This window comes from Sceloporus occidentalis, unplaced genomic scaffold (assembly GCF_023333645.1).
Source record: "Sceloporus occidentalis isolate IW3139 unplaced genomic scaffold, rSceOcc1.0.p SCAF_69, whole genome shotgun sequence".
Lineage (NCBI taxonomy): Eukaryota > Metazoa > Chordata > Lepidosauria > Squamata > Phrynosomatidae > Sceloporus > Sceloporus occidentalis.
In genome coordinates, this window is record NW_028317049.1 from 1,858,806 (window position 1) to 1,876,006 (window position 17,201).

The following is a 17,201-nucleotide window of genomic DNA, read 5'->3' on the forward strand; positions in this document are numbered from 1 at the left end:
AAGACCTCCAAGGAAGGAGACTCTATCACCCTTCGAGGGAGTGCATTCCACTGTCGAACAGCCCTTACTGTCAGGAAGTTCCTCCTAATGTTCAGGTGGAATCTCTTTTCCTGTAGCTTGCATCCATTGTTCCGGGTCCTGTTCTCTGGAGCAGCAGAGAACAAGCTTGCTCCCTCTTCAATATGACATCCTTTCAAATATTTAAACAGGGCTATCATATCACCTCTTAACCTTCTTTTCTCCAGGCTAAACATCCCCAGCTCCCTAAGTCGTTCCTCATAGGGCATGGTTTCCAGACCCTTCACCATTTTTGTCGCCCTCCTTTGGACACGCTCCAGTTTCTCAATGTCCTTTCTGAATTGTGGTGCCCAGAACTGGACACAATATTCTAGGTGGGGCCTGACCAAAGCAGAATACAGTGGCACTATTACTTCTCTTGATCTAGACACTATACTTCTATTGATGCAGCCTAAAATAGCATTGGCCTTTTTAGCTGCCGCATCACACTGTTCACTCATGTTCAACTTGTGGTCTACTTGGACTCCTAGATCCCTTTCACACGTTGTTTCATTCAGCCAGGTGTCACCCATCCTATATCTGTGCATTTTATTTTTCCCCCTAAGTGCAATACCTTACATTTCTCTGTGTTGAATTTCATTTTGTTAGCTTTGGCCCAGCTTTCTAGTCTATTCAGGTCATTTTGAATCTTGATCCTGTCCTCTGGGGTATTAGCTATTCCCCCTAATTTGGTGTCATCTGCAAATTTGATAAGTATGCTCCCAATTCTGTCATCCAGGTCATTGATAAAGATGTTGAATAGCACTGGGCCCAGGACAGAGCCCTGTGGGATACACTCGATAATGGAAATTTGACGGACGTGGTTCCTGGTGAGAGACAAGGTGTTCTTATGTATCAAGGCAACACCCCCGCCCACCTAACCTGGTCTGGTCCTTCACCGAAAACCCGGCAGGGCGGGCCTGCGCCCACACAGCATCCCCCTCAGGCCCAAGCCAGGTTTCAGTAATGCAAGCCAGGTCACAATTACTGTCCTCCAACAGATCGTGGATGATGTGGGTCTTGTTGTTAATTGATCTGGCGTTGCACAGGAGCAGAGACAGGGTTTGTGGCACGGTTGGAATGACCCTCAGGTCCTCTTGGCTAGGAGGAGGACAGGAAGGAGAGATAGATATGACGCATCGATCTCGCCTTCCTCTGTAACGCAAGTCCATTCTCCTACCGCCATACCTCCCCCTGCCCCACACCACCTCAATGGGAGCTCCGCTCGAGCCGATGTTATCCTCTTCCTCCCCAGCCAAAGCATTCCCCGCGTCCATATCCTCCCCCTCCCCCTACCAAACAACAGAGGGAACAGAGAAGTAACACAGCAGGCATTCTCTGTTCCGAAGCTGGCAAGGACACAATCCTCCTGCCCTCACGCCGCTGCACAGATGCGCAGCTACACAGTTGCGTAGCTGCGGAGTCCCCAATAAAAGCAGTCAGTGGGCGGCCTCCCTGGGCCGGTGCGCAGCTGCGCACCTCTAACAACCCAGAGAGAGCTGCCCGGCAGCAAACGCAGCTCCTGGCAAAGTCCGGTGGCAAAAGGAGGCGTAACGGAGGAGGAGACCAGGCAAGCTGGCTTTAAGCGTGCCACTGCCCCGACACGCCCCTCCCTCCGCCTTCCCCCCAGGTGTTCCAAGCTTCAGCTCAACCAGAGCCGCCGCGGATATGCTATGGAGGCAGGGAGTCCCCAACAAAAGCAGTCCGTGGGCGGCCTCCCCGGGCCGGTGCGCAGCTGCGCACCTCTAACAACCCAGGGAGAGCCGCCCGGCAGCAAACGCAGCTCCTGGCAAAGTCCGGTGGCAAAAGGAGAATTGTGGTGACCACATGTGGACACAGTATTCCAAGTGGGGGCCTGACCAAAGCAGAATAGAGTTGCACTATTACTTCCCTTCATCTATAACATAGAATCATAGAGTTGAAAGAACCTAGAAGGGCCATCCAGTCCAACCCCCTGCCATAACACTATACTCGCATTGATGTTGCCTAGGATCACATTGGCCTTTTTAGTTGCTGCATCACACTGTTGATCCCGGTTTGAGTTGTGGTCTACCAGGGCTCCTATATTCCTTTCACACATAGTTTAACTGTCATAGCAACTTTCTGTGAAATCTTGGAATTTGTAGTTTAGTGAGGCACTATTGCTTTCCACTATCTAAGGATTCTAAATATCCTATCCTAAACTGTCAATTCTAGGATTTTGAGGGAAGGAACCATGGAGAAAAATGTTTTTGGCTCCAAATGCTCCTCAGTCCATCCATGACCAAGTTTGCTGCCTTTTTTGGCCCCTTCTCCAGTGTTTTGAGGCTGTGGAGAGGCTTGTGTAAAATGGCTCCCTTGGCCCTGCAATGTCTCAGAGAACAGGGGCAAAAGGCATGGAGTCGGATATTGAGGGGCAAAATATTATTTGTCTCCCCCCCAGGGAATACCATGTGGGGGTGCTCCTGAGATCCCCTGGGGGGCAATGTGACCACACACCCCATCAACAACAGTAGTCCATCCCTGTCTTAGAGATGTCTTAAGGCTGTTTTAAGGCTGCTCTCTGGCACTTGACCTTCACCAAAATTGAAGTCCATGTCCCAATCCCCCTTGCTCTGCCTTTCCCAATGAGTTATTTGTATATTGATAATCCTGCCTTTCTCAACAAATGGGCTTCAGAGTGTCCCTTTTATGCATCACACACACTCTGTGGGTGTGTTTCTGTCTGTGATAGAGAGATGGAAGGAATGTGAAAAATAGAAAGGCAGGGAAGAGATGTTGAAGGTGAAATGGTAAAGCAGTGCAGATGGGCAAGTGGGAAGGTTGGAGAGCGGAGGGAGAAAGGGAAGGGGATCAGGCCTCTGTGAGCCAGGAGGGGAAGGCAGGAGCAAAGCCAGGATCGCCTAGCTCTGTGTGGACAGGAAGGGACCTCTGGGAAGGGCCAGGAGAGGGGCCTTGGGGATTGGGAGGCAGCCACCAACCTGACAGGTTTTAAGAACTGGATTGAGTGAACTTCTGAGAACCAACTCAAATCCTTGGGGGCATTCTCACTGGCTTAAACTCTGGGTTACAAATCGAATTCAAGGTATAGCGTTCCTATTAGAAACCGAATTAACTCTAGAACAGTTCTAGATTAACCCGCAATCGTTCCCGCTAAGATCCGAATCTTAACCCAGGTTTTTATTTAATCCGTGTTAAGGGCTTATATACTGGGTTAAAAAAATAGAAGGGTCGAACCTTGATTCGGGACAGGAATCAGGGTATTTAAATAGGAATGATCAGCCTCTGAAAGCGGGTTAACTGGATGGGAGCAGCAGAGCACGATGGGCTGGCTCGGGGGAGTCACCCTTTCTGTCCCCATCCGTCATCACCGTTGCCATCTTTGCTTCCCTCTCCCCTTTGTCCTTGGCGGTCTTTCAATAAGAGATAAGGATTATCAATTTTTAAAAATTTTTAATTGTTTACAGGAGCTTAATCTCTTCAGCACTTTAAGCTCCTGAAGTCCCAGCCGCTCAAGCACCTGCATCAGTCAAAGGACTCTTAAAGGCTTCCCCCGGTGGATTGCAACCTCCCCTCTGTGTGAGGAGAGCCATTGAACACCATTTGTAACGGAGGAGAGGGTGGATGCACAGCAATCTGGGAGGAAATAGAGCCTTTCCTTCTCTCTTTCCCAAACGGAATCTGGGGAGACATAGGAAACCCTGGGTGTGTGTGTGTGTGTGTGTGTGTGTGTGTGTGTGTGTGTATTCCACTTCAACCCACTGCCTTCTCCTCCTTGATCCGATTTTCCAACCCTGGGCTTTGGATGCAAGTCTCTAGCCATTTAAACCCACTGCACACACACACAAAGAGAGAGAGAGAGAGAAAGGAGGAGGCTGGGTCCATAAGCCAGCCTGATTCCATGCCCTCCTTTCCCAAGGCACATCCTTCATTGCTCCCCCCTGTCCAGTAGGACTTCCAAAATGCCCTCTCTCTCCCTTCTGGCTTGGAGATTTGGGGAAAGATTTTTTGGAGAGGCAGCAACCAATGAAAATCGTCTGCATCCAAGGCTCTTCTGTTGCGTCTCCGCAGACAAGAAGGAGTCAGGTAGTGGGAATGCAGGTACAGGATACATCGGTGCATGTTACTCTGAATTATTGTGACGTCATGATGATGTTGCTTTGATTGACAGCCAAAACAAATGAATGTGAATGAAAAAGTAACAGAACCGGTTGAAATATACACCGATTCATCCATGAATGGGAACAAAACCAGGACAATTACAGCAAATCAAAATAAAATGTTAAGTAAATGGGAACGATGAAGATAAAGCGATTTGAAAAGCAGGATAAAACTCGCTGCATTTTAAGTTGCATTATAATGAACCGCTGTATTTAAAATCTTTGTAAATCGTAAGTGAGAATGCCCCCCACTTTTTTCAGACATATTTAGGGGTTCCATTTAGCAATTATGAGTAATATCTATGTAGGTAGGAAAGGGAGACACACAACCAGCTTGTTCTCTAATGTTTCTTTTCCTACCTGAGCTTGCTTAGTTTCATGGTTGATTCCAGAGGCTTTTTGTTACCCGAAATGCTGGAGTCTGGGAAGGACACCCACAAGTCCTATGCTTTTAGGGGAATTTAGTACTTAGCTGAAAAGAGAGATATAGTTTGGTTGGGGCAAGAGCGACCTCGGGATTCAGCCCAACTATACCAGGCCCAGAAGCACACAGAACTCTAAAGGCATTTGAAATAGGTTTTTGTTTTATTTAGGGGAAAAGCAAAATACACACACACACACGCATAAGCATTCACACACATGCACAAGAACGCGATAACAGGTGGGAGTGGTGAAGAGATGTAAGACTTTGATAATGGTAATACTTTAGCTATGCGGATCTGGATTCCAATTGCTGAGGGTCTGAAATGGGAAGAGAAGTCAGGAGCTCCTGCGACAAATGGGGTTGGCGAGTGCATTGAGATGCTTAGCCATGTAAACCAACAGACTGTCTGTAATTGGACTGATGTCAAAGAACAGTCAGTCAGGGCAGATATTCCTAAGATCCTATGATCCTATACTGTAATTGTTGCTTGGGGGCAGGATCAGATCCATAAATTAATACAGGTCTTATCTAGCCCAGGGGCTGGAGTTTCTCCACCTGAGATATTAATCATAGAATCGTAGAATCATCCAGTCCAACCCCCCTTCTGCCATGCAGGGACTCTCAATCAAAGCATCCCCAGCAGATGGCCATCCAACCTCTCCTTAAAGACCTCCAAAGAAGGAGATTCCACTACACTCCGAAGTAGAGTGTGTTCCACTGTCGAAAAGCCCTTACTGTCAGGAAGTTCCTCTTAATGTCGATGTGGAATCTATTTTTCTGTGACTTGCTTCATTGTTCCGTGTTCTAGTCTCTGGAGCAGCAGAAAACAAGCTTGCTCCCTCCTCAATATGACATCCCTTCAAGTATTTAAACAGGGCTATAATATCACTCTTAACCTTCTCTTCTCCAGGCTAAACATCCACAGCTCCTCGAGTCTCTCCTCACAGGGCTTCATGGTTTCCAGACCCTTCACCATTTCAGCCATCTTCCTTTGGACACTCACCAGCTTCTCAACATCCTTTTAAAATTGTGGTGCCTAGAACTGGAAACAATATTCCAGGCGGACTCTGACCAAAGCAGAATAGAGCGGCACTATTACTTCCCTTGATCTAGACACTATACTTCTATTGATGCAGCCGAAAATTGCATTGGCCTTTTTAGCTGCCGCATCACATTGTTGACTCATGTTCAACTTGCGGTCTACTTTGACTCCTAGATCCCTTTCACATGTAGTCTCGTTCGGCCAGGTGTCACCCATCCTATCTCTGTGCATTTCATTTTTCCGCCCTTCATTGCAGTACCTTACATTTCTCTGTGATGAAATTCATTTTGTTAGCATTCGCCCAGCTTTCTAATCTATTAAGGTCTTTCTGAAATTTGATCCAGTTCTCAGGGGTAGTAGCTACTCCTCCTCATTTGGTGCCATCTGCAAATAAGTATACCCCCAATTCTGTCATCCAAATCATTGATAAAGATGTTGAACAGCACTGGGCCCAGGACAGAACCCTGTGGGACCCCACTGGTCACTTCTCTCCAGGATGAAAAGGAGCCATTATTGAGCACCCTTTGGGTTCAGCCAGTCAACCAGTTACAAATCCCTGTAACCGAGTGTTCAAAAAGGTTTAATAATAATAATAATAATAATTTGTTTTATTTATATACCGCTATTCCAAAGATCATAGCGGTGAACAGCAAGTAAGCAAATTAGCAAGTAAGCTAATTTGCCCCCAACAGTCTGGGTACTCATTTTAGCGACCTCGGAAGGATGCAAGCCTGAGTCGAGCTTGGGCCCTTTTGCTGGTCTTGAACTCGCAACCTTGTGGTCTTGAGTGAATGGCTGCAGTACAGGCATTTAACCACTGCGCCACCAGGGCTCCTGGTTTAATTAACTTATGAATATTTCCTGGGCTGAAGAATGGTCTGAAATGAATGTAGTCAGACAGAAATGATTAGCACACTGGCTCTCAGGTCCTTCTTGGCTCTGAATTTCGATTGCGTTCAAAAGCCAGTATACACTAGAGTCTGAGGGTGACGTTCCCAGATGCAGCTCAGCAATAACATAGCAGAATACGGAAGCAAATATTCAGCTATATAGATATTGGTAGTGCACTGACCACTTTTCACACTTAAAAATAAGTCACAGACACAGTTGATTTCATCGAAATCCTTGGAGGTTCTCTATCTTGAGTTGCAAAATAATACTAATATTTGCAAGCTCTCCTCTCCGACTTCCATCAACTTCACCATCTCTTGTACACACAACTACAATCCAAACCACACCAATCCGCATGTGAGCTGCATACTGTTTTGGCTGTGAGTCATCTCCTGGTGCCAAACAGCATGAAACATCCTCTGCAGTTAGCTTCCATCATGCCTTGGGCTCTGGATCAGGACTCTATGGCAGTCTCACAGGAAATTATGCCACCTGTCAATCAAAGTATTTTTGCACATGTTTAATGGAATATCCCCATTCTTTGCTAGCTCCTATAAGTAAGGATACAATTGTTCCATGTATTTAGGGGCATAAGCAGCAGGGTCATGCTTGGGTTATTCACCTTTCTTAATTTAATCTCTAATAAGGAGGGGTTAATGAGGGCTAAATCATGGGGTAACACCCTCCTCTCTTAACTCTGATTTTCAGTCTTGTCTCTCATTATCTTTCTTTACAGAAAAACATTTGAGTCATGAGAGAGTCCACACAGGAAAGAAGTCACATAAATGCCAGCATTGTAGGAAACGTTTTGCTTACAAGTCAATCCTTGTCATGCATCAAAGACTCCACACAGGAGAGAAGCCACACAAATGCCAGCATTGTGGGAAATGTTTTTCTTCGAAGTCAGACCTAGTGAGACATCAGAGAGTCCACACAGGAGAGAAGTCACACAAATGCCAGCGTTGTGGGAAATGTTTTTCTTGGAAGTCACAGCTAGTGAGACATCAGAGAGTCCACACTGGAGAGAAGCCATACAAATGCCTGCATTGTGGGAAATGTTTTTCTTTGAAGTCAAACCTATTGATACATCAGAGAGTCCACACAGGAGAGAAGCCATACAAATGCCAGCGTTGTGGGAAATGTTTTTCTTCGAAGTCAGACCTAGTGAAACATCAGAGAGTCCACACAGGAGAGAAGTCACACAAATGCCAGCGTTGTGGGAAATGTTTTTCTCAGAAGTCAAGCCTAGTGAGACATCAGAGAGTCCACACAGGAGAGAAGCCATACAAATGCCTGCATTGTGGGAAATGTTTTTCTTTGAAGTCAAACCTAGTGAAACATCAGAGAGTCCACACAGGAGAGAAGCCACACAAATGCCAGCATTGTGGGAAATGTTTTTCTTCGAACTCAGACCTAGTGAGACATCAGAGAGTCCACACAGGAGAGAAGCCACACAAATGCCAGCGTTGTGGGAAAGATTTTTCTTCGAAGTCAGACCTAGTGATACATAAGAGAGTCCACACAGGAGAGAAGCCATACAAATGCCAGCGTTGTGGGAAATGTTTTTCTTCGAAGTCAGTCCTAGTGACACATCAGAGAGTCCACACAGGAGAAAAGCCACACAAATGCGAGCATTGTGGGAAATGTTTTTCATTGAAATCAAACCTATTGACACATCAGAGAGTCCACACAGGAGAAAAGCCATACAAATGCCAGCATTGTGGGAAATGTTTTTCTCAGAAGTCAAACCTATTGACACATCAGAGAGTCCACACAGGAGAGAAGCCACACAAATGCCAGCATTGTAGGAAACGTTTTGCTTACAGATCAATCCTTGTCATGCATCGGAGAGTCCACACAGGAGAGAAGCCACACAAATGCCAGCATTGTGGGAAATGTTTTTCTCGGAAGTCACTCCTAGAGATGCATCAGAGAGTCCACAGAGGAGAGAAGCCATACGAATGCCAGCATTGTGGGAAATGTTTTTGTTCGAAGTCAAACCTAGTGAAACATCAGAGAGTCCACAGAGGAGAGAAGCCACACAAATGCCAGCATTGTGGGAAATGTTTTTCTCAGAAGTCAAACCTAGTGAATCATCAGAGAGTCCACACAGGAGAAAAGCCACACAAATGCCAGCATTGTGGGAAATGTTTTTCTTCGAAGAGAGACCTAGTGACACATCAGAGAGTCCACACAGGAGAGAAGCCATACAAATGCCAGCATTGTGGGAAATGTTTTTCTCGGAAGTCACTCCTAGAGATGCATCAGAGAGTCCACAGAGGAGAGAAGCCACACAAATGCCAGCATTGTGGGAAATGTTTTTCTCAGAAGTCAAACCTAGTGAAACATCAGAGAGTCCACACAGGAGAGAAGCCACACAAATGCCAGCATTGTGGGAAATGTTTTTCTCAGAAGTCAAACCTAGTGAATCATCAGAGAGTCCACACAGGAGAAAAGCCACACAAATGCCAGCATTGTGGGAAATGTTTTTCTTCGAAGAGAGACCTAGTGACACATCAGGGAGTCCACACAGGAGAGAAGCCATACAAATGCCAGCATTGTGGGAAATGTTTTTCTCGGAAGTCACTCCTAGAGATGCATCAGAGAGTCCACAGAGGAGAGAAGCCACACAAATGCCAGCATTGTGGGAAATGTTTTTCTCAGAAGTCAAACCTAGTGAAACATCAGAGAGTCCACACAGGAGAGAAGCCACACAAATGCCAGCATTGTGGGAAATGTTTTTCTCAGAAGTCAAACCTAGTGAATCATCAGAGAGTCCACACAGGAGAAAAGCCATACAAATGCCAGCATTGTGGGAAATGTTTTTCTCGGAAGTCACTCCTAGAGATGCATCAGAGAGTCCACACAGGAGAGAAGCCACACAAATCCCAGTAGTGAATGGATACTATTTTTTCAATAAGGATTACAAAAAATATATTTTCAATCCAGTGTTGCTAAGAAAAGGCCCTTGTGATTTTGCTTGTAAGATTTGTCTGTCCTTATGTCTGATTATGTTTTAAGGTTGTATGTTGTCAAGTTGAGGTTTTCATTGCTAATTGTATAGATAATTACTATGGGTTGTATATTTGGCTGGGGATTGTGGGTCATGGTATAGGTTAGGTAGATGGGGGGCTGGGAATTGTTGCAGCTGGATAGAATAGTTATGGGAATGATAGTTTTGCAATGTGTGCGATGTTGGCTGAAGAAAGTTGGAGGCTGGTATTAACAGAAAGGGCTAGTTTCTGGGAATGACAAAGGGGGGATTTTTACCTGCGGGGCAGGGACTGTGGGAATTGGAGGTGGGGGCATGGTTTAGAAGAGGGTGGAGTTTTAGGTTTTGGGTTTTTAATGTATTGTTTGGATTGGAGTGGCAGTTCTGGCTTAAACGCTGAATTTCTGACTATGTGTTCTCAATAAAGTTCTTTGCTGTTTCAACACACTGGGCTCTTTGATGGACAGAAGTTTTGCATTTGCACAAAACTGACCATTTCTTCTCTCTTCAGCCCTCAGCGCCATTCCCAGCCATAAGAACAGCAGAGGCAAACATACACACACGCGCGCGATATACACAGGGAGAGCTATATTTCCAAAGCGGAGCCTTCCTTTCCTGCCTTTCCCTCCTGAATCCAGCTCTGACCTTGGGCTCCATTGTGGTCTCCTCAAAGGAAGAAAGGAAGGGGAGGCCGCCAAACACCCGGCGCATACCTTCCTTTCCCGAAAAGGCCAGCAGCGGAATAAGCAGCAGCATCTAGGACCTGGCAATCCCTGTTCATGCTGAGGAGGGGTCTTTGGGGGCATCTGTGCATGCACAGTCTCAGCCCCTGAAGCCATGGCTGCCCTCACAATCTGTTCTGAGGGAGGGAGGGATGTGAGGAGAGCCCTTGTTCATTCAGAGGAATGGCTGAAGGGTCTTCTGAGGGCCCTTGGATGCTATAAGAAGGAAGGAAGCCCTTCTTCTCCATCCAAAGAAAGGCAAGGGGCCTGCCAGGCCTCCTCTCCCTCTTTCCTTCCCTGCCCCCTCCTCGGGGGATTCCTTGGGGCCCAGGTACTTGGGGGGTTATTATGAGAAGAGAGGGCACGGGAGACCCTTGGAGAGAGGCATGTCCATGGAGGGGAGGGGGATCCAAAGGTAAAAAGGTCTTTCAGGAGCCCCCTCACTCCTGGAAAGTGGGGCAAAGGAGAGACCCTCCCTTCTGAGGCCTCATTTGGGGAAGAGTTTTGTGCCAAATAGAAAGCATCACACAAGATAAGGTTCAGTAGCATTGGAAGCAACATTTGGGGGGGAGGGAATTTTCTCTGGAGTCCTGGTGGAGGGGGCTCTGTCTGGTGGGGAGAGAAGAACCAAAATCTAGGCCAAAGCCAAGAGGAGGGAGATGGAGGGAACCTCAAAACTCTGGCAATCCCCTGGCAACCTGGGAACTAGGCTTAGAGGCCCACAGGATCCGGATTGGGCACCCCCCTCAAATACCTACCTTCTCCTTCACAGCAACCCTGAAGAGGAGGACCAACAGAGGCCTGTTACAGACATGAAACCCAATTAAACAAACTCTGCACAGAATTAAAACCACTAAAAACAAATCAACAAAAAGGGGAAAGATACCCCAACAATAACCTTCCCTTATATTTCATTGCATTTGTAATCTTTTTCTCCCTTAATCAATTTTCCACAGAAGGACAAAGGCAGGAACAGAAGAAGTCCTCCTGAGGACACTCTGAGGGGCCCTGATTGTTTGGAATCCCAGTCCCTCCCTCCATCCCTGGCCCTGATTGTCTGGAATCCCAGTCCCTCCCTCCATCCCTGGCCCTGATTGTCTGGAATCCCAGTCCCTCCCTCCATCCCTGGCCCTGATTGTCTGGAATCCCAGTCCCTCCCTCCATCCCTGGCCCTGATTGTCTGGAATCCCAGTCCCTCCCTCCATCCCTGGCCCTGATTGTCTGGAATCCCAGTCCCTCCCTCCATCCCTGGCCCTGATTGTCTGGAATCCCAGTCCCTCCCTCCATCCCTGGCCCTGATTGTCTGGAATCCCAGTCCCTCCCTCCATCCCTGGCCCTGATTGTCTGGAATCCCAGTCCCTCCCTCCATCCCTGGCCCTGATTGTCTGGAATTCAAATCCCTCAATGCATCCCTGGCCCTGATTGTCTGGAATCCCAGTCCCTCCCTCCATCCCTGGCCCTGATTGTCTGGAATCCAAATCCCTCAATGCATCCCTGGCCCTGATTGTCTGGAATCCCAGTCCCTCCCTCCATCCCTGGCCCTGATTGTCTGGAATCCAAATCCCTCAATGCATCCCTGGCCCTGATTGTCTGGAATCCCAGTCCCTCCCTCCATCCCTGGCCCTGATTGTCTGGAATCCCAGTCCCTCCCTCCATCCCTGGCCCTGATTGTCTGGAATTCAAATCCCTCAATGCATCCCTGGCCCTGATTGTCTGGAATCCCAGTCCCTCCCTCCATCCCTGGCCCTGATTGTCTGGAATCCCAGTCCCTCCCTCCATCCCTGGCCCTGATTGTCTGGAATCCAAATCCCTCAATGCATCCCTGGCCCTGATTGTCTGGAATCCCAGTCCCTCCCTCCATCCCTGGCCCTGATTGTCTGGAATTCAAATCCCTCAATGCATCCCTGGCCCTGATTGTCTGGAATCCCAGTCCCTCCCTCCATCCCTGGCCCTGATTGTCTGGAATCCAAATCCCTCAATGCATCCCTGGCCCTGATTGTCTGGAATCCCAGTCCCTCCCTCCATCCCTGGCCCTGATTGTCTGGAATCCAAATCCCTCAATGCATCCCTGGCCCTGATTGTCTGGAATCCAAATCCCTCAATGCATCCCTGGCCCTGATTGTCTGGAATCCCAGTCCCTCCCTCCATCCCTGGCCCTGATTGTCTGGAATCCCAGTCCCTCCCTCCATCCCTGGCCCTGATTGTCTGGAATCCCAGTCCCTCCCTCCATCCCTGGCCCTGATTGTCTGGAATCCCAGTCCCTCCCTCCATCCCTGGCCCTGATTGTCTGGAATCCAAATCCCTCAATGCATCCCTGGCCCTGATTGTCTGGAATCCCAGTCCCTCCCTCCATCCCTGGCCCTGATTGTCTGGAATCCCAGTCCCTCCCTCCATCCCTGGCCCTGATTGTCTGGAATTCAAATCCCTCAATGCATCCCTGGCCCTGATTGTCTGGAATCCCAGTCCCTCCCTCCATCCCTGGCCCTGATTGTCTGGAATCCAAATCCCTCAATGCATCCCTGGCCCTGATTGTCTGGAATCCCAGTCCCTCCCTCCATCCCTGGCCCTGATTGTCTGGAATCCAAATCCCTCAATGCATCCCTGGCCCTGATTGTCTGGAATCCAAATCCCTCAATGCATCCCTGGCCCTGATTGTCTGGAATCCCAGTCCCTCCCTCCATCCCTGGCCCTGATTGTCTGGAATCCCAGTCCCTCCCTCCATCCCTGGCCCTGATTGTCTGGAATCCCAGTCCCTCCCTCCATCCCTGGCCCTGATTGTCTGGAATCCCAGTCCCTCCCTCCATCCCTGGCCCTGATTGTCTGGAATCCAAATCCCTCAATGCATCCCTGGCCCTGATTGTCTGGAATCCAAATCCCTCCATGCATCCCTGGCCCTGATTGTCTGGAATCCCAGTCCCTCCCTCCATCCCTGGCCCTGATTGTCTGGAATCCAAATCCCTCAATGCATCCCTGGCCCTGATTGTCTGGAATCCCAGTCTCTCCCTCCATCCCTGGCCCTGATTGTCTGGAATCCAAATCCCTCAATGCATCCCTGGCCCTGATTGTCTGGAATCCCAGTCCCATCCCTGGCCCTGAGGGGAAGCAAGGGCAAGATGGCAGGAACCACAGATCAACTAATCACTGAAAGACAGAGGATTGTACATAACCGACCTCCCATTGCATCCCAGTCTCTCAAATTCCCAATAGCTCCACTTCAAAAAAGGAGGGCTGCACATTTACTGTCCCAAGGTCTTCTTTCCTCCATTTTTTTCCTCAAAGGAGGAACTGAGGGTAGTTTTTCCTCTCTTCCTTCCTTTGGAGGCCATCTTGGTTCTTTGCACACCTGCAGAAAGTACAAATGGAGGTGTTTTACATGTGCAACACTTATGCAGTCTTCCATGGACCACCAAAGATAGAATTCAATGGCTCTCAGAGCAAATCAAGCCTCAACCTTCCCTAGAAGACCAAATAAATCGAGTGTATCGGACTTTAGGCATAGCTCTAAAATCCCACTCCCAGAATTCCATGCTCTCACTATCCCCAGCAGACCCCTCCAGAGACCGGGAGAAGGAGCAATGGGTGCAAACTCCAGGAAAAGAGACCCCCTCAACATTTACCCCTTCCCCCTTCTTCCCATTTAATGTCCCTTCCAGGCCTCTTTGCTTACACTTTCCAGAGAGGGAGATGAGTTTGTTCAATTCAGTTTTAATTCTATTTTAATGTCTACTTTTTATGTTTTTATTCAATTTTTATTATTTAGTTGTTATTTAATTCTATTTTTATTTCTATTCATTATTATTAATATAGTTATAATTATTAGTCTCTTCTAAACTACAGAGCCTTATGAAAACTCAAAGACTAAAAGAGGTCCAAAAGACACTGCAGAAATAACCCATTTTGGGACTGGTTTAATTGCCCTGCGACTAGGGTTGCCATATCCCGCCGGGGGGCGGGACAATTTGGCGCCCAAACCGGGACGGCCCCGCCCACCGCGGCCACCTCAGCCCCCGCGGCGGCTCCAAGGCCTTGCTGAGGCCTGGGAAGGCTCTCCGCGGTTGGAGCTCCAGCCGTGGAGACGCTCCCTCCCGGGCCCCAGCAAGGCCTTGGAGGCGGCTCCACGGTCGGAGCTCCGGCCGCGGGGTCCTCAAGGCCTCCACGAGGCCAGGGAGGAGGAGGAGGCCGCTTCCCACCGCGGCGATTGCCGCGATGAGGAGCGGCCCCTGCCTCTTTCCCGGCCTGGGAGCCTGCTGAGGCTTCCTCCCAGACCGGGAGGAGGAGCAGGCCGCTTCCCCTTGCGGCGATCGCCGCGATGAGGGGCGGCCCCCGCCTCCTTCCCGGCCTGGGAGCCGGCCGAGGCTTCTTCCCAGGCCGGGAGGAGGAGCAGGCCGCTTCCCACCGCGGCGATCGCCGCGATGAGGAGCAGCCTCCGCCTCTTTCCCGGCCTGGGAGCCGGCCTAGGCTCCCTCCCAGGCTGGGAGGAGGAGGATGAAGCCTGGCACAGCGGAGATCGCCGCGATGCCTGGCTTCCCCCCGCCCTTCTCGGCCTGGGAGCCGGCCTAGGCTCCCTCCCAGGCCGGGAGGAGGAGGAGGAAGCCTGGCACCGCGGCGATCGCCGCGATGCCAGGCTTCCCCCCGCCCTTCTCGGCCTGGGAGCCGGCCTAGGCTCCCTCCCAGGCCGGGAGGAGGAGGAGGAAGCCTGGCACCGCGGCGATCGCCGCGATGCCAGGCTTCCCCCCGCCCTTCTCGGCCTGGGAGCCGGCCTAGGCTCCCTCCCAGGCCGGGAGGAGGAGGAGGAAGCCTGGCACCGCGGCGATCGCCGCGATGCCAGGCTTCCCCCCGCCCTTCTCGGCCTGGGAGCCGGCCTAGGCTCCCTCCCAGGCCGGGAGGAGGAGGAGGAAGCCTGGCACCGCGGCGATCGCCGCGATGCCAGGCTTCCCCCCGCCCTTCTCGGCCTGGGAGCCGGCCTAGGCTCCCTCCCAGGCCGGGAGGAGGAGGAGGAAGCCTGGCACCGCGGCGATCGCCGCGATGCCAGGCTTCCCCCCGCCCTTCTCGGCCTGGGAGCCGGCCTAGGCTCCCTCCCAGGCCGGGAGGAGGAGGAGGAAGCCTGGCACCGCGGCGATCGCCACGATGCCAGGCTTCCCCCCGCCCTTCTCGGCCTGGGAGCCGGCCTAGGCTCCCTCCCAGGCCGGGAGGAGGAGGAGGAAGCCTGGCACCGCGGAGATCGCCGCGATGCCAGGCTTCCCCCCGCCCTTCTCGGCCTGGGAGCCGGCCTAGGCTCCCTCCCAGGCCGGGAGGAGGAGGAGGAGGAGGACAAGGTTTAAAAATCTAGGACTTTTTTTTTTAATTTCCTAGCCAGGAAATTAAAAAAAAATGTCCTACATTTTCAAACCTTGTCCTACATTTGTCCCGGTTTCAAGGTCCTCCATTATGGCAACCCTACCTGCGACATATGACTCATTGAAAGAAAGATGATGGTCTGAAAGGTGGAAGGCAGCAGGAAAAGAGAAAGAGTGCACTCCAGGTGGACTGAGTCAACAAAGCCAAAATGTTGGGCTTGCAAGACCTTGTTCAGCCAGTGAAAAGCAAGGCATTTTGGAGGTCCCTCCTTCTTAGGGTTGCTCTAGAGCAGGCCTGCAAAACATATGGCCCACGGGCCGCATAAGGCCCACCAAAGGATTCCAGGTGGCCTGCAAAGATTTGGAGGATGTTGGTGGCTATGGTCAAGGCTGCATGTTGTGCAGACCTGCACCAAGCCCCATAACCCTTGCAAAACAGACCCCAGTGGCCATTTTCTTCCCACCCTCGCTCCCTCCCTCTGGCTGCCTTGCGCTCCTCCTCCTCTTCCTCCTCCTCATGCGACCCTGCCCCCAAGCCTTCAGACTCCCATGGGGCTTTGAAGCTTCCTCCCTCTCCCTCCTGAGTCTCTGGGGCTTCTGCTCCATGGGACTCTGAGGGTCCCCCCACACACTCCCCCCACATGCACACTGCCTCCTGAGTCCTGGGCGGGGGGGGGACTTATGCCAGGGAATTCAACTCTGGTCTCCAGAGTCCTAGTCCAATGCTCAAATCACTATGCCACACTGGCTGGACCCATAGGAAAGTAGCATAAAGTTGGAGTAGTGGGGCACCTCCCTCTATTCCTTTTCCCTCTCCTTTACTCTGAAGGCCTGGGGGTGGGAAGCAGCGGTGCCTTTGGAGTCCCACCAGGCAGCAGCTATGTGGAGCTCTGAAGGCTGGGGGGAGGCACTGCCGAAGGCACCTCTGCCCATCTTATAGCACCTCTGAGACTAACTGAAAGTTCTTGCATCTGAGGAAGTAAGCTCAAATCTACAAAAGCTCATGCTTCCAACTTCTTTCTTTCAGACTGCATTTAAACTATAGTCCTCAGTGCTTGCCCCTCAAGGCTTTCCAGTTTTCTCCTGGAAAGGAGCGGGCGCTGGTGGCAGAGGAAGGGTCAACACTCGCCTTCAAGTGAAAAGCTGGAAAGAGAGCCATTAAAAACCTATCTGCGGCCCAAATAAGTTCAGCCTTTAAAATTTTGGCCCTTGCCGACTGCCACGTTGAGCGGTCCTGCTCTAGACTGAAACCAACTGAACAGAACAGAGGAACAGGAAAAGGGTCTTGTGTTCCTTCTTTCTTCAACAGAAAAACAAAACCCTTCTAGCTGGGATTACGCACAAGGCTTAGTCCTGAACAAGGGATGGGAATTCAGGTGTCAGGTACTACAATTCCCTGCTGATGCGAGCTGTAGTCTGTCAATATCTGGTGGGCTATAGGATGTCCATCCCAGTTGAAAGAAAACCAACTGTATGCAATGAAGGAAACAGAGTCAGAGCCCCTTCCTCCAGGTTTCAGCCTTCAGTGAGGAGTCTGCAAAGAGATTGAACACCAGAGATAGTCTTCTTTTTCCTGAAAAGAAGCTAATTTATATTCA

General features: G+C 50.2%; 1 protein-coding gene across 1 annotated transcript in view; it reads left to right on the forward strand.

The window, feature by feature from the left end:
- LOC149286392 (uncharacterized) overlaps window positions 1–16,497 on the forward strand; it is a 31,319-nt gene extending 14,822 nt beyond the window's left edge. Inside the window, exons 4-5 of the mRNA XM_089494187.1 lie at window positions 7,290–7,937; window positions 16,433–16,497. Coding sequence (XP_089350313.1) covers window positions 7,290–7,937; window positions 16,433–16,497 — 713 coding nt within the window. The remainder of the gene's footprint in view (window positions 1–7,289; window positions 7,938–16,432) is intronic.
- The last annotated feature ends 704 nt before the right edge of the window (window positions 16,498–17,201 follow it).